At 40.7% G+C, this 21824-nt stretch overlaps 1 protein-coding gene across 1 annotated transcript in view; it reads left to right on the top strand.

Moving 5' to 3' along the window:
- The window catches only part of LOC128823076 (cystathionine beta-synthase-like), a 59150-nt gene extending 37973 nt beyond the window's left edge, over positions 1 to 21177 (top strand). The window contains 10 exon segments of the mRNA XM_054005160.1: positions 659 to 728; positions 2458 to 2549; positions 3460 to 3585; positions 4204 to 4288; positions 4513 to 4618; positions 5395 to 5472; positions 6832 to 6966; positions 8562 to 8670; positions 15688 to 15772; positions 17480 to 21177. Coding sequence (XP_053861135.1) covers positions 659 to 728; positions 2458 to 2549; positions 3460 to 3585; positions 4204 to 4288; positions 4513 to 4618; positions 5395 to 5472; positions 6832 to 6966; positions 8562 to 8670; positions 15688 to 15772; positions 17480 to 17589 — 996 coding nt within the window. The 3' untranslated portion in view covers positions 17590 to 21177.
- The last annotated feature ends 647 nt before the right edge of the window (positions 21178 to 21824 follow it).

Here is a 21824-nt window from a genome sequence, read left to right as displayed (position 1 = left end):
CAAACTCTGGTTTCTGGTGCTTGCCAAGTGACTTCCACTAGTTCAGTGGTTTGACTTTCTTTAAAACTTTGGCAGCAACCATATACTGCTTAACATTACATTTCTAATGTATTTCAAGTGATATTGATAATTATAGTAAGTTTAGGCCTTACATAAGTTGCCATCATTTCAAATGTTTATTTAAAAAAAAAAGATTTAATTTAAATCTGATTTTAAATAAAAATATGCATGTATATTAAAATTATCTATTCTTATCCACCCTGAAAGAACCACCCTATGTTAGCATAGGTTACAGAAAGACCAAGATAATGTTCTCTGCTAGGTTGGCAATTCTGCATATCGGAGTTGTAGAAAGTTCAAACTTCTACAGAAGATAATCCCACAGGCAGATTGCCCTTGGCTTTCAGGGATGTTGGGGACCTTAGCACAAAAATACCACTTGCTTTAATTGGAGCAGTTGCAGGAATCTCTTCCAGGCCAAGGTAGAAAGTATTGGTAAATGGCTGAACAATTTAGAAACTGGTGGGAGCCTATAGTGTTGTTGTGGGGCTTGAACAAAACTGGTCTTTTTTTTTTTTTTTTTGACCTGCTCCTCAGGATTTGATTTTGATGAGCTGTTTCCATGGTTCAATATGTTTTCCATTGTATTTCAATCTAGTACCGCAACGCCAGTAACCCCTTGGCACACTATGACACTACAGCAGAGGAGATCCTGCAGCAGTGTGAAGGTATGCTAATTCTTCTGCTAGCACTCTTTTTGAATTAACCTCTGGAGTGCTCTTGTTTTAATCACATCCCCCTGCTGAAAGCAGATCAAGGGTATAGAATTGCAGAGACTCTGAGATAGTTTATGTAAAGTTTACGTAATTCAAATGAGACCCATCTAGTTAGAAGTGTGGGATTTTTAAAAAATATTTTTATAAAAAAACCTTTTGCTTTTACCTTTCGATGACTGTGACTGGCCAGGCAAAGTGATGACCCCTAGATAAAGAAGTCTGCATAGCTCAGAGGAGTTGAAGAGCTAGGGAGTTTGAGTATTCATGAATGGGAAGTGGTTTTTAAAAAGGTTCGACTCTTAGTTCTTAATCTAAACTGAGCATGTGAGTTTTTATTGATCCTTTTTTTTATTATTATTTAATACTAAAACTCTGTGTAAGGTCCACTTACCCTATCACAAGACATTCCTCAATTGATGGTATCCTCAGGAGTACACATAGTCTAGGAACCAAGCTTTTCCGTAAGGATATGATTGTGTCAATGATCACCACTGTCACGAACCAGGAATTTTGCCATTTATGTGGACCCAGTTGCTGTGCATTAACAGTATGGTAGTTCACTTGGATCTAGTCCCATTTCAAAGAGGACTAAATCAAAATGAGCTAACAGACTGTTAATGCGCAGCAACGCGGTCCACAAGGTTACCATGACCTGAGCATGACATTATTTATTTTCCTGTCAGTGCCAGGAATTGTGCATGATTTTACCATGGCATAATTGTATTCATACTTACCAGTAAGTTGTGTTTGGAGCCAGCAGAGGGAGCTTGCACATCAGGTTTCTTGGTCTGTGCCATAAAACCTCATATTTAGCTTCTCAGTGGGATTTCTGTATTTAAAGTAACAAAGCCCTATATTGGATTTAGACAGTGACGATGACCTGCATGTAAAGTGCAGTTATATAATGAGTTTTTGTTCGTCTATGCATGCTTTCCATGTCAGACTTCCTCAGTTTACAAGCGCAAAGGTGGTTTTACTATCACTGAAGCCTCATTTTGATCTCAGACCTCATCTTGACTCTCAATCCATCTTGTAAAGTCAATGGGCCTTATTCTGATCTCGCTGTCAGAGGTGTAAGTAAGCAATGATGTCATTGCTTCAGTCAATGAAATTACACTTGTGTGAGATCAGAATCAAGCCCTATTTCTTGGGATGTTTTTGATTTGTAAGCAACACTTTTTATATAAGTGCCCAGGAGTTAGTGAAGTGCTCTTTTATTTCTGGTAATAAATCATTTAAAGACAATCAGATAAAATAATTGTTGGCCAAGTCCTGATTATTCTATTAATGCACAAAAAGAGCTAGAATAAGGACAGATCAACATCTACCACCAAACATCATAAAACAAATCCACAGATGGCAAATACGACACGTACACCCCTCAGCCCTTCTCCAAAGCCTTGAAAACATGGGGTTGCAGAGTGCCCAAAAGGCTATCACAAAGCTGGGCCCTGTTGGACTAAACGAGGGGGAGAAGGGGGAACAAGGGCTGAAGTTAGGTCTCTGAATACTCTTGCTGTGAGGTAAAAGGCTACTTTACATTGTCACCTTTCTGACATTAACTGCGCTTTCATTGGAGAGAGAAATGCATCTTGTGCATTCCTAGTCTGCAATAAGATTTTTATCTATAATCCCAATGGATGTTTTCAAGGTGGTATTTGATTCCTTGCACTTAAAATAGGAAAAATAGACATGCTGGTGGCTGGAGCTGGTACAGGAGGCACCATTACTGGCATTGCAAGAAAGCTGAAAGAGAAATGCCCAGATTGCAAAGTAAGTGGCAAACTAAAGCATCTTAGTAACTATTTCTAGCTTAAGTGACTTGCAAAGTTCCTTGTGGGAATAAGTCCCATTTTTCTCATCTTTGTTGGGGCACTTTAATCCTTACCTGGGACACATCTGCTTGTTCTGAGCTGGGTGGTAGTTTTGAGCTGTTCACAAAAAGCATAGGAAGCCACCTCATTCTCTTTTCACATGTGACCCAAGTCAGAGTTTGATCCTGAAAATTAAACCACAAATTCCATATGGCCCATATTGAAAAATGTTGTTCTCCCTACTGTGTATATTCTGGGCACCTGTTTGTATCCAAAAGATGTTTGCACTTTCCCTTCACTGACTTCACAAGGGGTAATTCTCTGGAATTACTGAATTTCTGGCCAAATGAAACTTGTCCCAAGACATGCAAATCTGTGTGTCCCTCAATAGGCACATATTGTTCCTGTCTCTGTTACCTTATGACTCTCGGTGGCCGCTTTCCATTTTCCGATGGAAATAGGATACTAGCTTTTCTCAGTGTAACAAGGCACTACAGTTAAGACTTTCTGTTTGCTCCTGGTACAAAATGGTAGAGATCTGACTTCTGGGTGGGATCAGGGCAAACACCTTCCATTTAGCTAAACAAAATATTCGTAGAATGAGCTGTGCCTTTCCCCTACAATGTCTCACACCCTGACCAAGTAGGATGAGTTGCTGAGGGGTAGGAGCAACAAGGCAGTTTGCAGAAGGGAACTTGCCAAAGGACAGATTGGAAAAAAAAGACTTATTTCAATGACTACGGCCTGTATGTGCATGGCCGGCATGACAGTTTTGCGAGGTAACAGTCCTAACATAACACTTGGATTTAATGGCTATGTGTTGAAAAAACAAGTGCAACGGTAGCCAAATCTGAAATCCCCTTCTCCAGATTATTGGCGTCGATCCCCAGGGCTCCATTCTTGCTGAGCCTGAAGAACTGAATAAGACTGACAAGACAACATACGAGGTGGAGGGGATTGGATATGATTTTGTCCCTACAGTGCTGGACAGATCGGTAAGTCAAGCTCCTCAATTAACCACTCCTTGCCTTCCGCTCTGCGGGGGGGGGGAGAAGTTGGAAATAGCATGGCAGCTACTGTGAGGGACACAGAATGTGTTTCTTTGAGATTAGAGGGGTTAGAAGCACAATGAAATCCTTTTCCCACTGTATCCCAGCAGGTAAAGCAGCCCCAGGTGAACATCTGAGCTGGACACATTTTTCTTGCTCTTTCATAATACTGTGTGAAAACATGCTGTGCAGATAACTTTTTCCCTGAACAATCCCTTTAAATAAAACCAAAAAAAAACCCAGCCCACAACTTGATCTCTAGTCCAATGACATCAGGTGCAAGGTAGGACTCACTTTCCTGGCGAGTCAGCCGGGAAGGGAGGAGAATGACCAGTTCTCCTTGTAGCTTTTCCCACAGTCACCTTATTTAAAAGACAAAGTACTTTCTACTAGTATAGGGAACATCACTAATACCACAGTAGTGTGTGTTAGGCAAAAAAAAGCAGTTGCGGGATGTGAACGCAAAAATTGTAAGTCTATAATTTGAAACAGCTGAACAGCATCTCCTGAAAGGGGGATATGATCAGCTATGTCTTTTGTCTCCTTTCCCCTGCACTCTTTTAGGTGGTGGACAAGTGGTACAAGAGCAATGATGAGGAGTCTTTTTCGTTGGCACGCATGTTAATCAGAGAGGAAGGATTATTGTGTGGTAAGAGCTGGTACTAATCCTCCAAAGTTTCCTGTGAATTAGATTGTGGCATTGTGCAAATCACTTAACTTGTCCAAGGGAAACCTTGTCAGTGTTGGGATTAGAGCTCCAGAGTTCTTTTCTCCACCCCTGAACTCGACCCACCTTTCTCTGATCTTATCCTCCTGTTTCACAAGTGGCTTCCACGTGCAGTGGTCTTGACGGTGTGATCTGGGTGTTGACAGGTGGCAGCTCTGGCAGTGCAATGTCCATTGCTGTGAAGGCTGCCAAGGATTTGACAGAAGGTCAGCGCTGTGTTGTCATCTTGCCCGACTCTGTCAGGAACTACATGTAAGAAATTGCCCCGTTCTCTTTCTGCTTCGTGCCTGCTGCCTTCACGGAGGGTGAGGCATTCATACCGAGTTTAGACAAGCTTTTCCACAGTGTCTAGTGGTTTTTGGTTCCCAACTTGAGGACTCCGGCAGGAGCCTGGTTTACAGAAGGTGGGAACTCAGCGAAAATAAGGCCCCTTTAAGGTATCTCAGGTTTGGGCATCCAGAAGTCACTGGTCACTTTGGAAAAATTCGAGTCCTGAATTTCTTTAACCATTTTAATTGGGATCTCTTCTGGGACTTTTCAAGGAATGGTTGTCCTCTACTCTCTGCCTTGTGCTATGAATTGAAGAGAATACTATTGTAGTAACAGATTATGCCGGGGGGTGGGGGGCAATACAGTGTTACACTTGCTCTAACTCCTGTGGCTAAATTCACCTGACCCCACACTTAAAATACAGCTTTACTCTGCGACACTGTACAGTTCCCCATTGTGCAGCATGGGAGCACAAAACTGTAAATGTATTTAATTTAATACCTTCCAGCACTTCTCCTCCATTACAAGCGGTCTCATTATATGGTTGTGCCATTTCCTTTCTTCTTTTTATAAATATTCTACCCACATATCCCTTCGCCATAAAGACTGGCTGAGTGCTATTATGTGTTTGTAATTATACCGCTATCTGTGCTGGGGATACAATAGGGGATGTAACTATATGCCATTGTATGTACTACCAACACAAGTGTAACCTGCGGGGGAGCTCATGACCTCTTTGCTTTCTTGATGGTTTCCAGGTCCAAGTTTTTGAATGACAAATGGATGACCCAGAAAGGGTTCATGAAAGAAGATGATGACCTCGTTAAGAAACCTTGGTAAGGCAGTCATATTCATTTGAAAGTTGCAATGGGGTGGGCCACTTGAAATTTCTCTGTAGCTTGCAATGTTTCCTTGTCTGTTTGAATTGATTCTCTGTACATTTGGGGATACGGTGAAGCCTACTTAAATCAGTAGAAATCTTTTGAGTTGTTCACTTTGAGAAAGATTTGATACTTTTGCCTCGGTGACAACTGCAATTCTTAAACGAATGAAAACTTTTTAAACTCTTCCCCCAGCCCAGTTATTCATGTTTTAATGCCTCATTGATGTTTATGGCATCATCTACTATTAATTAGGCAGGTTGAGATGCATATAAGCTTTTTGGGCACAGGAAACGGTCTTTTTCGTTGTTTGTGCAGCGCCTAGCACAATGGGGCCTGGACCATGACTAGCACTCCTACGCACTGTAGTAACATAAATAATAATCCTTTTGTCAAGTACAGTGAAATGGACATTGTCAACTTGACATCTAGTCAGTATCAAAACAGTTAAAAGAAGTTTGGGGGGTACTTAACTGCCCTCAGGCCCCTGCTAGTCTTTATGGTTTTACAGTCCCTCTTTCCATCTTTAAACAAATCCCTACCTGTCTCTCCTGTTGATGCTGGAAGACCCCCACACAAACAGGAGGGGAAAAGTTTGCTAACAGTCTGTACAGAGAACGCTGACTGGACCCAGAGTGAGCAAATTGGAAAAATACCTTCTAATGTTTTTATTGGTATTGTGGTAATGCCCAGAAGCCCCAGGTAGGATTTGGACTCTGCTGTACTACATGCTGTACTAACAGAATAAGAGACACTCCCTGCTCCAAAGAGCTTAGTTTTTACAGTTATTTAGATCTTTAGCAGTTTGGGGCAGGGACTGACTGTCTCTTATTATGTGCAAGTACAGTGCCGTAGGGCTCTGACCTTGGCTGGGGCCTCTTGACATGATGTATGACAAATAACAGATGTTTAGTTTTGAGCCAAGATGCAAACCGTGGTTGTACCAGACAGTTGGATGAAATGGAGGCTGAGGGTAATGCTGATAGGAGCACATGGCTCCACAAACTATCTAAGTGTCTCACTAAATAAATGGCTTCAAGTACATTAAAATGTTCTTTTCCCTTTTTTGTAAATCAAGATGTAAATGACCAACTGGAGGTATCCGTAATTTCTGCTGGCCATCTGCCATGCAAGGATAGGAATCAAATAAGATGGAAAAGGGACACGGTTGTAATTATTTCCCTTACTGAGTCCTGAAGACCCAAGTGAGCCTTTCTGCTGGTAGGGAGGGGAAATCCTATAAGGTATCTTAGGGCATGGCAATTTCAGAATGATCAGATGAGTTGCTGTAAAACCTATGTGTTTTGTCAACAGGTGGTGGAACCTCAAAGTTCAGGAATTAAGTCTCTCTGCTCCCCTGACAGTGCTTCCAGGTGTCACCTGTGAAAAGACCATTGAAATCCTCCGAGAGAAGGGATTTGACCAGGCACCAGTTGTTGATGATTGTGGGTATGTTCAGATATCAATATCTTCCTCCCTTCCCTCCCCCTCCTAAACAAACCTGTAAGTCAAGTTTCTATTTCTTGTTTACTGTTTACACACAGTAAATGAGAAGAGTGCCTTCTGTCACTTAATTCTCCAGTATCTCCTGCAGGGTCAGCAAGAGTTCGGAAATGTCCTATTACATACCACACAGCTTTCAGATTTAAAATGCTGTCCTGTCAGGACTACCCTGCTCTTGGTCTAATAGGTCTCTAGCTATCATGACCTGATATTTGAAATGTCTCTGTCTATAATGAAGAAATCCCTACATTTTTGTCTGGGGGGGTTGTTGTGGACTCCTGGTAAGGAATAGATCAAAGTGAAACCTCTCATTTAATAAACCTGAGGGTGAACCACCACCTCTGCATGGTTGGGTGTTCTCCACAGATTCTTCATGGCATTTCACTGCAGTGAAAACTGGAAAGTGGTCGCTAACCTGGGCCTAAAGAAATGTTTTAAATCTCAAACTTTGTGGCTGATGTCGAACATCTTCTTTCCCTCAGCCTCCATGGTGAGCATGCTGAATGGTAGAAAGCTGAATGCTGATCTTTAGTGGACTAGTGGTGACCTTAGCCTTGTCTCTCAGGTTTCTTATGGAGGCCAGCAGAGACTATTTAGATCTGCAAGTTAATTTAAACTATACGCAATCATGGTCAGACAGCTGAGTGATTGGATAGACAGTAGCGGAAACCACTAGTTCACCAAAATCTTCTATTACTAGGTAGGAGTGCTGAGTCCTTGCCACAGTGTCCATCAGCCTTGTCATTTGGAATCCCTCTGAATTTAGCATGTGCCAGCACACTCCACAGTTCAGTGGGAAGGACCCGTAACTATTAGCCCCACTTTTGTTTTGGCTCTGGAGTTGAGCACAGCCATGTAGGAGGGAGGTCACTAAAATGGCTAATTTTTAGCAAAACTAGGGGAAACTCCCATTTTAAATGTAATCCAGCCAGGACATTCCCATCCAAACCCAAGACTTTCCCAGAAAACTCGCATGTCTGATCACCCAAGCAGAGTTCACTTGGGGGGTATCTACACAGCAGAGAGCCTCCCAGCCCAGGTCGACAGACTTGGTCTTGTGCTACCGCCCTAAAAATAGCTATGTAGATGCTGGAGCTTAGGCTCTGAAGCCCACCCTCTTCCCTAAACTTCAGAGCCCGAGCTGCAGCGTCTACACAGCTATTTTTTACTGCAGAAGCACAAGCCTAGGTCTGTGGCCCTGGGCTCGAAGCAGGCTGCCACTCACTGGCAGGGGCGGGGCGGGGCTGGGGGGGGTAGGGGTTTCAGAACCCAGGCTGTAGCCCCAGCAGGAATATCTGCACTGCTATTCCTAGCCCCACAAGCCTGAGTCAATTGATCCGGGCTCTGAGCCTCAGAGCTGTTGGTTTTTCTTTGCTGTGTAGACATACCCTCAGAATCTGAACACCTCTGAAAACGATGATCTACGCCGTTAAACTGACTTTTGGGCATCCCTCTAAGGAAAGCCTGCTGAGAGTGCAGTTCACTTGTCTCTAGAAAACTCTGAATGTCTGACATTGTTTGACCATGCCTCCTCTTTTCAGTGTGATTTTGGGCATGGTTACCCTTGGGAACATGCTTTCATCATTACTTGCTGGGAAAGTCCAGCCATCAGATCATGTCAGCAAAGTAATCTACAAGCAATTCAGACAGGTAAACCTGCTCTATGTCTATTTCTTTACTTTTCAAGTATTATTGTAGGTATCCGAGCATTACAGTGGCATAGACTAGAGTAAGGTTTGAAGTGAGGCCATACAGAATCTTCTCTTTGAGAACGTGCCACTATGCATGCAGACCTGGGCTTGGATCTCATTTTAGACTCTAAACTCAGCCTGGGGTTATTGAAAGGCTCCCAGACTTGAGGTTGGTTTATGGTGCTGCATCAGACCATTGAACTCTTGTGGGTTTGATAGGGACTTTTTTTTTCTTGTCATTGGGGTTTCTTTTTATGTCCTTCCCCTCCCTCCCCCCCCCCCCCCCACCGCTCAACCTGAATGTAAAACTGAGTAGTGTGAGCCTCCATGGGAAGAAATAATTGAACTTTTGTGTAAATTCCAATGGCAGTTGAAACCAGCAAGTGCTCACTTTGCAACAAAGACTGGAATTGTCACAAGCTGGTGACTGATTAGTTCTGACTGCCATCAAAGTGCATGAAGCATTATGCCAAGCAAGTCTACCTGGCAGTCAGCTGTGCCATATTTATCATACAGTAAATGGGCATAATGGTACTGAGCTCCTGTGTAAAGCATTTGGAGATCTACTGATGATGAGCACTACAAGAGCTAGGTGATGTTCTCATTAATTGGGAAGCTTATGACACTCAAAATAAATAGTAGGATATTATGTTTTAGTGAAAGGCCCTCCTTCGTATGGAAGGATTGGGACATAGCTTTCTTCAGGCTTTAGATTCAATATTACGTTTAGTAGTAAATAATTAAGTTCATAATGGAGCTTAATTATTAATATTTAAAATTCTAGGGAGGGAACTGCATTCAACTATATCTAATTATTATATTCTTATGTATAATCTACTGGCTGCTTGTTTTATAGCTTGGGAAAAAGAGGAGCTGCTAGTGCTTTATAGACAAAATTAAAGAAAAATATTTTTTTCTCCCTAGACATCAAATCAAACATCAGGTGAAACTCTGGTGTGTAACAAAACTGTTTAGTCCCTGTCGTCCCTTGCTTTGCTGGTCCCTCTGTTGCTCGTGCCTGTATCGTGTATTCATTGTTGTATCTGTAATAGTCAGTTCTTTGCGCCTCTCCTCCCATTTTCTCCTGAAATACGCTGATTGAGCATCCCTCTTTTCCCTAGCTCCATCCCCTGGTATCTGCCTCTGCTAATGTGCTGGCAAAAATACAGTTCTCTGTTTAAAAAAAAATCTGAATTGCTATTATTATTAATTGTCTTACTGTAGTATCTAGGAGCCCTAGTTGTGAACCAGAACCCCATTGTGCTAGGTGCTCTACAGCCATAGAACAAAAATAGTCCCTGCCCCAAGGAGCTGGCAATCTAAGTATACCTCTACCTCGATATAACGCTGTCCTCGGGAGCCAAAAAATCTTACCGTGTTTATAGGTGAAACTGCATTATATCAAACTTGCTTAGATCCGCCGGAGTGCACAGTCCCGCCCCCCATCCTGCCCCCAGAGCACTGCTTTACCGTGTTATATCCGAATTCATGTTATATCGGGTCGCGTTATGTCAGGGTAGAGGTGTATATAAAAGAAAAACACAAGAATCCTAGATGTTTGCTTTTTTTTAATTTTCAAACTAATTTGGAATCTGTGCCAGTGAAATTGGGAAAAATTTAAGAGTCCTCATTGTCCCAAAGATGATGTCAAGTATTGTTTGAAGGAATAGATCTTTGTTAAGGCACGCTTAAAATAAAATGGATATGTTTGGTATGACTGGAAGGTAAAGCAATCCTAGTGAAATAAAGAAACCCCTCTCAAGTATGGCAGTTACAATAATTTTCTTACCAACTGGTCACCTTACATTTGAAGAAGAATTATTACTCTTTTGATTTAAAATGACCAGATATGCATTTACTCTCCTGAAGCCATGAAACAACACAGTCACAAAATAACCTATTCAAAAACAGGTACTGCAGATTACCGAATAGAGAGGATGGGCCATCCTTGTGAGAAAGGCACGAGACTGAGAGTCATGGAATCTGAGTGGTGGTGTTGGGATTAACAGCAGATCCCAAAGTATGCTGGGCATTATGCAGGTGTATAGGAAAAAACAGCTGCCTTGAAGAGTTACCAAACTAAACTGGCCAAAACAGACACAGTGGGGAAAGTGAGAATTGACAGTCAAAGCAGTCACTGTGATTGGCTGTGAGTTGCTAGTTTTTCTGCAGTTTTTTAAAACTCTTTGGAGTAGACGTAGGCCGAGGGGAAATATCAGAAGCAGATGTTAACAGAAGCTGTAAAAATGTTATAGGGGGTGGATATACCACAGAGAGCAGCGTGAGTGAAGGTGCCAGTGGAGGGAGTGTGATGGAGAGAAGAGACCAGAGCAATAACCAGCTTCCTGCATGACCCTTGAGCAAGTTGCTTAGCCTCTCCTGAGCATTAGTTTCCCCATCTGTAAAATAGGTGAATAATATTCCTTCCTCACAGGAATGGTGCCCATCTTAAATTCCTGAATGTCTGTAAAGTGTTTGGAGAACTTCAAGTTGCTAGTACCCCAGAGTATTAAAATGAATATGAACAGGAAATAGAAAAGAAATGCTAAACCTCAAAAATTACCTTTCATTTATTTTGAAAACCAACCTCTATTCTTGCACCCAAGCTTTTTGCATCAGTAATTCTGGGTGCCCAAGGGTTTGTATGTTCTCAGGCTCATTTTTGCTTGCACAAATCTGGCAGCTACACCTCTTACCTGATTTGTGTGGTTCATATTCAACATACACAATTGGTTTTAACCTGAGAATCTTTACTGGAACAAGCTCTTATTTTGCTGTAAGCTAATCTTTTCCGTAAATAAAACTTTCCAAACTGATTGGAAATAATGTATCTGTAATTATCATGGCTCAGGAGTTGTATCCTGGGGAATAATGAATGGTCTGAGGCATGAGTTGGCATCCTTATGCATTGCCTTGTGTCACTAGTACCAACAGGTCATTAATCCCTGAGAAATTTCCCACATTAAGATAGTTGTTGCTGTGTCAATTGAGAAGGGGAGAAATAGAATTTTTAGTGGGAGATGCATTTTCTGTTTGTATGGACACCTCATTAGAGCTGGTTGGGAACTGGAATTTCCATTTGGCAGGGAATTCCACAATTTCCAAATTTGTTTTCATTCCAATTCAAAGTGAAACACCAGAGTCTTAAAAATTCCCACAGAACAAATATTTGAAAAGATCTGGAGAAAGAGGTAAACAATGAGGTGGCAAAGTTTGCAGATGATACTAAACTGCTCAAGATAGTTAAGACCAAAGCAGACTGTGATGAACTTCAAAAAGATCTCACAACACTAAGTGATTGGGCAACAAAATGGCAAATGAAATTTAATGTGGATAAAAGTAAAGTAATGCACATTGGAAAAAATAACTCCAACTATACATACAATATGATGAGGGCTAATTTAGCTACAAGAAGTCAGGAAAAGGATCTTGGAGTCATCGTGGATAGTTCTCTGAAGATGTCCGTGCAGTGTGCAGAGGCGGTCAAAAAAAGAAAAGAGGATGTTAGGATCATTAAAAAGGGGATAGAGAATAAGACTGAGAATATATTATTGCCCTTATATAAATCGACGGTACGCCCACATCTCGAATACTGCGTACAGATGTGGTCGCCTCATCTAAAAAAGATATACTGGCACTAGAAAAGGTTCAGAAAAGGGCAACTAAAATGATTAGAGGTTTGGAACGGGTCCCATATGAGGAGAGAATAAAGAGGCTAGGACTCTTCAGCTTGGAAAAGAGGAGACTAAGGGGGGATATGATAGAGGTATATAAAATCATGAGTGATGTGGAGAAAGCGGATAAGGAAAAGTTATTTACTTATTCCCATAATACAAGAACTAGGGGTCACCAAATGAAATTAATAAGCAGCAGGTTTAAAACAAATACAAGGAAGTTCTTCTGCACGCAGCGCACAGTCAACTTGTGGAACTCCTTACCTGAGGAGGTGGTGAAGGCTAGGACTATAACAGCATTTAAAAGAGAACTGGATAAATTCGTGGTGGTTAAGTCCATTAATGGCTGTTAGCCAGGATGGGTAAGGAATGGTGTCCCTAACCTCTGTTTGTCAGAGGATGGAAATGGATGGCAGGAGAGAGATCACTTGATCATTGCCTGTTGGTCCACTCCCTCTGGGGCACCTGGCATTGGCCACTGTCGGTAGACAGGATACTGGGCTAGATGGACCTTTGGTCTGACCCGGTACAGCTGTTCTTATGTTCTTAGGTTCTTATTTACTTTGAGGTCAATCAGAAAATTTTGTTTGGATTTTGATTTTAAGATTTTTATATTTTTAATTTATTTTTTTATCTTATCACTGACATTTTGCAATATGTCACAACAAAGTCCAGTGAGAAATAAAGAAATCAAAATGTTTCGCTTAGTTTTTTTCCAAATGAAACTTTGTCAAAATTGATACATTCTCTCTGTCCCACCTTCCATTTAGCTGTGACATTCTGTGCATCTTTCCCAGACCTGAAGAAGAGCTCTGTGTAAGCTTGAAAGCTTGTCTCTCTCACCAACAGAATTTGGTCCAATAAAAGATATTACCTCACCCACCTTGTTGAATTGGCATTTTCTGATGAAAAAATGGCCCATCAGAAATTTTTCAACCAGCTCTGCAGCTCATGTTTTAGAAAACAATGCCCCCCCACCCGTATGTTAGCAAATCAGATGATATGAAACATGTTTCAACATTCCATCTCCCAGTGAACACATCAGCTGCATCTCGCCTCTGTTAGCCAGATGATAGAGTTTCTACCAGTTGGTAAGAAAACTTTGAGCCTGATCCTATACATGGTAGTTTCATTGACATCAGAAGGAGTTTTGCCTCCGTACAGAATTGGGCAAAACGCATGCCATCACATCTAACCCTTCCAGTTTTAGGGAGTCTTGAAGGTGTATTTTAAAAGATAATGGTGGGGAATAAACGAAACCAAATTCTGAAAGTTTCCCAGGATTTCCATTATGAATAACAAATACTTTTAAATTGAAGCCTGCATTGTAGTTGCAAATTGTACACTCTAGTGGTGGCTCGTCCTAGCTTGCCGTTGCTTTAACAGTCATTGCATATATATGTATTTGTGACACACATCAGTGTTTACCAATCTGTGTGCAAAGCCAGGGACTAAGAAAAAGTAGGTGATTTATATAGATTTAGCTTTAAATGATTGCAGTTAGACTTGGGGAAAGTCTGTGTGTTAAACTGCAATGTTTAAAGTCACTGTGCCGCAGATAAAATATATCATAAAGAAAGGAAAACTCGAACCTGCGTGAAGGTGGAAGACACACAGTCTGCCTCGAGCCTTACTGAGTCAAGCCCTGGCTTGCGGCACAGTAACTTTCCATGTAGATAATCCCTCAGAGTCATATCCTGCTCTTGATCCACATCCAAAAGTCCCACACTGGTTGCATAGATGAAGTGCAATATATTGCCTTTAATCCCTTGGGCCAATCTCAGTACAGTGATAACAGGTGTGGTTATCTTCCCTTGGGGTAGAACCCACTTAGTATCTGATACACCCTTTGTTGGCAGACTCTGTCCTGTACATGCAGAAGGAACTCAAAGATCTGACCAGCCTTTTCCAGGTCTTAATTCAGTTGTCCTCTCCCATAATAGCTTGGGTGGAGTTTTTTGGTCTCCACATTTTTTTTTTTTTATGTAAATGATAGTCTGGATCCTCAAAGGTATTTGGGCACTTAACTCCTATTGATTTTCAGTGCAAATTTAGGAGCCTAAATATCTTTGAGGATCTGGGCTGTTGTCAATTTACATGCACACACGAAAAGTACAGTAAATAAAGACTTTGTGGAGTCAGTCTGTCCTGTTTCTCTCCACACCCTCCCTCCCCCCCCACACCTTTTAAAAAAAGCAAAACATGGTGCAAGTCTCCTCTAGTTCACAGTATTGGAGCCCAAGCTCCATTTTCCAGTTCTGGCCATATTACTTACAGGAGAGGATTTATATCCCAGACCAACACTGAGCTCCTTGCAGGATAAAGGCTGTACTCTATACAAGGCAAGTTCATCTGTGGTGTAATTTCACAGAAGTGTCCTTAAAAAGGTACAGCTGATAGTACCTTCGGATGGAAAATCACTCAGCTAATATACCAGATTTGTCTTCAAATTGATGGGAGCACATAGATGATACCAAAACGTGATTGATTGTTCATGGAATGCAATTTTGTGCTTTCTTTTAAATACCCAGCAAATGAGATCAGCCTGTAGGGCCAAATTTTTAAATGTATTGGGCACTTAACTCCCATGGGAATTAGGTGGCTAAATACCTTTCAAAAATCTGGTCTTCAGTGCTTTAATATTCTGTGTTGCTAAAGAAAAACCTTACAATAGTTTAAGCAGGTTCATTAAATTCTTGATTCTGAATTCTTTGTTTGTTGCTTCTGAGTAATATGTTAGCTCGGGTTTGGTTTTTTTTTTTCTTTTTTTTTTTTTTTTTTTTTATGGCTTTTCTCACTGCTACCCTCCCCAAAACATCCTTTTTCCAAATCAACTTGCAGTCTGATTTCCCACCCCCTCACGTCCATTCCCTCCGGAGTTGTACAGGTGAGTATATTCTTATGTTTACATAGCAACATTCTTTCATTAGGCACATGGAACACTGATTTTTATCTTAGTTTTGTTTTTTTAAATCTCTCCTGTCTTTATTTTTTGTGTACGTGTGTCAAAATGAAAATTTCAGGTGCTACTTCCCCTTAATTTTTTTCTTTTCTTCTTTTCTTTTTGTCCAGCTTTTTTCCCCAAAAACCACAGCACTTAACAAACCCCAAGAACTCAGTGGGACGTGGATTCATTAAGTAATAGTTGTACTGTACAGCACTTTGAACATGAACAATGCTACACAAGTGCTAATTTATTATAATTTTAATGGTCTCTAGGATGGTAGGGGCGGGGGCTGTTGAACTTTTATGTTATTACAGGACACTTTGCTTTTAAGTTTTTGGTAACTTTCTCTTTTTAGATTCATCTGAAAGACAGCTTGGGGAAACTTTCTCATATCCTGGAAATAGACCACTTTGCTCTAGTTGTACATGAACAGATTCAGTGTGAGTATAACATAACACTCCTTGTAAAAGGTTGTGTGTGTGTGTGTGTGTATATATATATATATATATATATATATATATATATGTGTGTGTGTGTATGTATATATAGTACCAAATGACACCGTAAGCTGTTATGTATGAGGCATTAGATATTGTGTGGTAAGAGTTGGGTAAACCAAAGGCCTCAACCACCTTACCCATGTAGGTATTCCTGTATAAGACCATTACTAACACTGGACCACGAGAATGATGAAATGATTAGAAACATTCTTTATAGGGAGATTCAAGAAGCTCAGTCTTCTTAGCTTAAGAAAGAGTAAGTTAAGGGGTGACTTGATCACAATCTATAAGTATCCATATGGGGAACAGAAATTAGATAAGAGGGTTCTTCCAACTAGTAGACAAAGGTATAACAAGTTCCAGTAGTTGGAAGTTGAAGCTAGACAAATTCAGACTAGAAAAAAAGTGCACATTTATAACAGGGAGGGTAATTTAACTGTTGGACAAACTTACCAAGAGTTGTGGTAGAATTCACATCACTAGAAATTCTTAAATCAAGAGCGGATGTTTTCCTAGAACATTGCTCTAGTTCAAACAGGAATTAATTCAAGGAAATCTTGTGGCTTGTGTTATTCAGGAGGTTAGACTACATCAGGGGTAGGCAACCTATGTCACGCGTGCCAAAGGCGAGCTGATTTTCAGTGGCACTCACACTGCCCAGGTCCTGACCACCGGTCTGGGGAACTCTGCATTTTAATTTAATTTTAAATGAAGCTTCTTAAATATTTTAAAAACCTTATTTACTTTACATACAATAGTTTAGTTATATATTATAGACTTATAGAAAGAGACCTTCTAAAAACGTTCAAATGTATTACTGGCACGATAAACCTTAAATCAGAGTGAATAAATGAAGACTTGGCACACCACTTCTGAAAGGTTGCCGATCCCTGGACTACATGATCACAATGGTCCCTTCTGGCTTTATAGAATCTATGAGCATTGTGACAATGCACCACTTTGCATTGAGAAAATGTTTAATGTCTAGCTTTTTTTGTGGGTGCTTAAAGTTGTGTAGAACACCGCATAGCATCAGTCATTCAAATTGTTCTTTCCATTGTGCATTACCTTGCATTTTTCTATACAGAATTTCACCTGTTGGTGTGTTACCCATTTGTTTGTTTTGTTAGGTCCCTCTGAAGTGACTTAAAAGCCCCTCTAGACTTCACTAACCTAAACATTTGTCAAATGTTGCCTCTTCACTGCTCACCCCATTTCCAGATCATTCAAATAATGCTAAGTACTAAGTCTCCTAGTACAGCAATGTGAGGCACTTACACTGCTAACATCTTCCATGTTGAAAACACAATTTATTCCAAACTTTTATCTCTCAGCTAGTTCCTAATCCATGACAGAAATTTACCTCTCTTCCCATGACTATTTAGTTTCCTTTGCAACCTTCTGAGTAAATTTAGCAAAGGGTTTCATTTCAGTAATTCCTAGAGTGCTGTCAATAAGAATGGCAGCTCACCTCCATCTGAATGTACAATCGGTTGGGTAGGTTGGCTTCTTAACCATACCTGCGGGCCTCTGGTATTTTGGAGTCATAGTTGGCTTCTAGTTTTAGAAAGCAGTAGTATAAAAATGGAGTGTGTATTTGGTTTGAGCCTGCAAAGGTAGGAAAAATCTTCTTGTGTTTTTCTGTAGATCACAGTGACGGCTCCTCCAGTAAGAGACAGATGGTGTTTGGCGTTGTTACAGCCATTGACTTGCTTAATTTTGTGACTGCACGGGAGTGGGAAAGAAGGGCCACCTAAGTTCAAGGACCACTCTGTTTGCAACATCTTCCGTGGCATTTTGCAGTCTCTAGAAAGAATCAGGCCTCTCTCTCTCTCTCTCCCTTTGCTAGAATGTTCTGTCTCCTGTTTTGTTTTTAACATTCTAAAAATAAACACAGTTGGGATCATCCTGACTGCTGTGATGTAACAGCACATCTAAACGTTGCAGAGCTTTTCAGGATTGTTAGCTCTCAATCTCCTGTAATTGGTTGATCTGCATAGAATTTATATAAAAAACAAATGTTAGACCGTACTGATTGTGCTTAAAGTCTAAAACACTGTTAACACTTAATTGAAGGTAATAAACTGAACAGCCACAGCCAAGCTGAGGCGAGAGCAATCTAGGAAGACTGCCTATGAGACTGTGTGTGTTGCTCATTGACATAAAATAAGTCCAAGACACTGGATTTGGTGACAATATGGGTATGCCTTCCCTAGTAAAACATTTGTGTATCTTTTCACAGTGAGATCGTTAACTTGAAACGGGGTTGAGGTAAATCCTGGACTCCAGCTATAGGGTTTACCTCCAGCAGCTGTTTTGAGTCCGAGCTATCACTTGCCTTGTCTTGACTGAAATATTGCAATAAGGTAGCTAACACAAGAGTCATCTTACTGTAAAAGACACACCTTTTTCTTAGTGAAGACACAGCTTATATCATTTATTTTTACCTGGCTGAATAACCACATGCGTAAACAACAAATCAAAATCAGATCAAGCTCTCTAAAGAGCGAATTCTTACCGGTTATGGCGTGTTTCATGCACAACAAGAAGGCAGCACATTTCCCCTGAAAACTTTTATCTAAGACTGACCTCCTACCTCTAACTGAAGTTCTTATGCCTACACTTAGGTCATATAATGTAATTCTCTCCAGTCAGGAGCAAGGGGAGGCCCTGTAAGATCCTTTCATCGCAGCCCCCTGGCTCCTCAAGTGCTTCTGAACTCTAGATGTCTCTGCAGGGAAGAAACACTAGCTTCTGCGATGTATAACAAGACATAAACACATCTAGGACAAAATCCTGCCCTTCGTTAGACTTGTATAACTGGACTACAGGCAATAGGGCTGCATAGGTATGAGAGGGCAGAATTTGGCCCATAATATTTAATGAGTGTACTGAATACACTGTGACCAAACTTACCAGTGACCCACTGCAATGGCATTGTCTGAGCCAGTCAGAGTGGAGGGGATGCTGTGCAGTTAGCTAGGTGTAACTATGGATTTCTTTTAGCTACAGAGGTTTCTGGAGTCTCATTTGTGTCTGACTTGCATTAGTTTAGTGTTGCCCTTTCTCAAACTGTTCAGTCCACCTAACCTTGTACTCTGGCTAATAGTGGCTCTCAGCCACTCGGCAGTGGTTTACATAATAACTCTACAGAGATGCTGTCTCGGCTTCTCACTCCCTTTAGCTGAAGCAGAAAAATTCCACAGTTTACACACAAAGCCAGACAAAAACTCCCAAGAATCTGCAGCTGTCAATCAACTAAAAGAGGAATTATTTATATATACACACACACACAATATAAAAAATCCCACCCATCTGTATTTTCATTTCCCTCCTTCCTTCAATCGCTGCAGGTCTCTTAGCCCCACAAATGCTGTCACATTTGCTTTACAATTTGAAAATCTGCAGCCCCTCCCTCCCAATTCAGTTTTCAACACAAACTGTAAACAAAAGTATGTTATTCTGGGGACAGCAGCCTTGCTGGTGTGGAGAGGAGCGAAATGAATGTGTGATGAGAGTTAAGACTGGCTTTGGAAGTTTCTTTACCTTCTGTAGTATGACAGTCTCTATTTTGTAGCTTCTTCTCTTTACTCTTAAAAGTTGAATATTAAAAAATTTCATCATAATAACAACTTCAGGCTGCTTCATGTTAACTCTTTAATGTCATATCCATGGCTACTAAATGCTTCTGCCTTTGGCCTCTAAGCTTGTTCAACCCAGGGTATGATTACCTCAACACCAGAAGTCCCCTCAAGTTACTGTTATAACAAAAAGAACAGGAGTACTTGTGGCACCTCAGAGACTAACAAATTTATTTGAGCATAAGCTTTTGCTCAAATAAATTTGTTAGTCTCTAAGATGCCACAAGTACTCCTGTTCTTTTTGAGGACACAGACTAACATGGCTGCTACTCTGAAACCTGTTATAACAAAAGTTACACAAAGTGTCTGAAAGACTTAAAACTCTCCCTGTTGCTTGGAGCCAGTGAGCAGTTGCAAGCTGTAGCTTAGATAGCATTAAAGAAATGCTCCCTTCCTCTTGGTCCTGGACTGATTTAAGTAATTCTCTAAGTAAATAAATCGGTGGAACCATCACTGTCAGGAACTCAGAGAATACAGAGAAAGAGGCAGAACAGAGCTAGAAAGAGAAATCTAGACAAAAGTAATTAATACAGTGCTGCAATGAAATAGACATGCCTCCCTCCCCTCTCTCCCCCACCCACACACTACCAGTGGGAGGGACTCTATTAGACAGTTGCATCTGACAGAATCATCCCAGTCCTGAAATGACTTGGACAAAAAGTCATCAAATGCAGTGGTCTGTTCAAAGCTCCCTGTGTACTCTATGGCAGTGGTTCTCAAACTGTGGGTCAGGATTGCCTAAAAATCTCTGTATTTACTGTGCTGTGAAGACCAAATAAGGCTGGTGGGGAAGTGTGTGTGTTAAACTCCAGTCTTCTGTCCAAAGCTTGAATAGAACTATTTTTACTGGTGTGCGCGTGTGTGTGTCTGCTCTCTCCATATTATTTAGCTTATTGTAAACAGATGCTGGCCACCTTACTTAAAGCTACTTTGCACAGGGATATTTGTTGAAATGTTGCATTGCATTTGTATGTCTTTCTCTTTAAATTTCAACCCTTTTGGTTTACTAGTGACTCTGTAAAAACATTAGAATTTTCTTATATGAAGGCAGTTTTTCAACTAAATCTGTGTAATTCATCTTTGCAAGGTTTCCTGGTAACTTCACACATGTCAGATAAGGAATTAGAGAGAACTTTAAAGTCCTTCTTTCCACTCATGCCATATCTGTGGCTGACTCCAGAACTCCATGTATGTAGTATAGTTGCAGCCATGTTGGTCCCAGGATATTAGATAGACAAGGTGGTGAGGTAATATCTTGTATTGGACTAACTTCTGTTGATGAGAGAGACAAGCTTTTGAGCCACACAGACCTTCATGTAGCTTGAAAGCTTCTGGTCCAATAAAAGACACTACCTCTCTCACCTTGTCTCTCTAGAATTCCAGGTAATTCAATTGCTTCTGTTTAACAAACTTAATCTAATTCACACAGTTCACCACTGGGTGCTGTCTTAACCTATAGATTGCAGTACTGAGCTTCATGCAGCAAGTAATACACACTGGTTTAAATGGCATTAGCCATTGCAGACTTCATTCAACACTTTCTTACTGTTTAATGTCAACATTTAAGCCACTCTACAGTGATTAAGGGAAGTCTTTTATGTTTTAAAGGGAAAAAATCATTCAATACAATGTGCTGTATTTATTGCACAAAAGTTCAATGTACATTATAAAGAGTTCAATAAAAGCAACTTGAGTGACTTAAAATGGTTGGGTTTATTTTTAATTTTGCTGTTGGCCATCCAAGTTGAAAGTACCTTTGACTATAGACCTGTTGTGGGAAATTTCCATCGGTCACAAGGCACCACCCAGTTCCAATTGGTTGGCTGTAACGTTATCTGCCCTTTTTCATCTCTCTGGAAGGAACTGGGGATATGTGAGGATCCTGGCAGGGAGCCATGTTTTGTCTGCCCTAAGTTTCATAACCGAACACATGCAACAGTAAAGATGCAAAACTGACACACAGAAAAGGCAAATGCTAAGGTGTTTACTGCAACGTTTACTTACCCACATTGCAAGCCAGTATTGATTACTAGTTGGACTGATATTTGTATGCATGAATAAATCGGAACAGTACGGATCAGTTAGCATTGCTATGAGAACTTGGTGTCTTTTTTGGTTGTTCAGTAAACTCACAATGTTAATGGTGCATTAACAAAACTTTAGTTTTTAATTCTTTCTTTTTTTAAAAATAAGCTGCCAGGGAAGAGGGGAAATGCTATCTGCATTGTTATGAAACTACTTGTTTGTGTGTGTTGCACAGTTATGTAGTGTCTCAGTTAATTGCTCATCTTAAACCAGAGTAGAAATGGTTTATTTGCCATGCACGAAAGTAAATATCTAATCTCCTAGAA

The sequence above is a fragment of the Malaclemys terrapin genome, chromosome 1, assembly GCF_027887155.1.
Source record: "Malaclemys terrapin pileata isolate rMalTer1 chromosome 1, rMalTer1.hap1, whole genome shotgun sequence".
Lineage (NCBI taxonomy): Eukaryota > Metazoa > Chordata > Testudines > Emydidae > Malaclemys > Malaclemys terrapin.
This window is presented reverse-complemented; position numbering and strand designations above follow the sequence as displayed.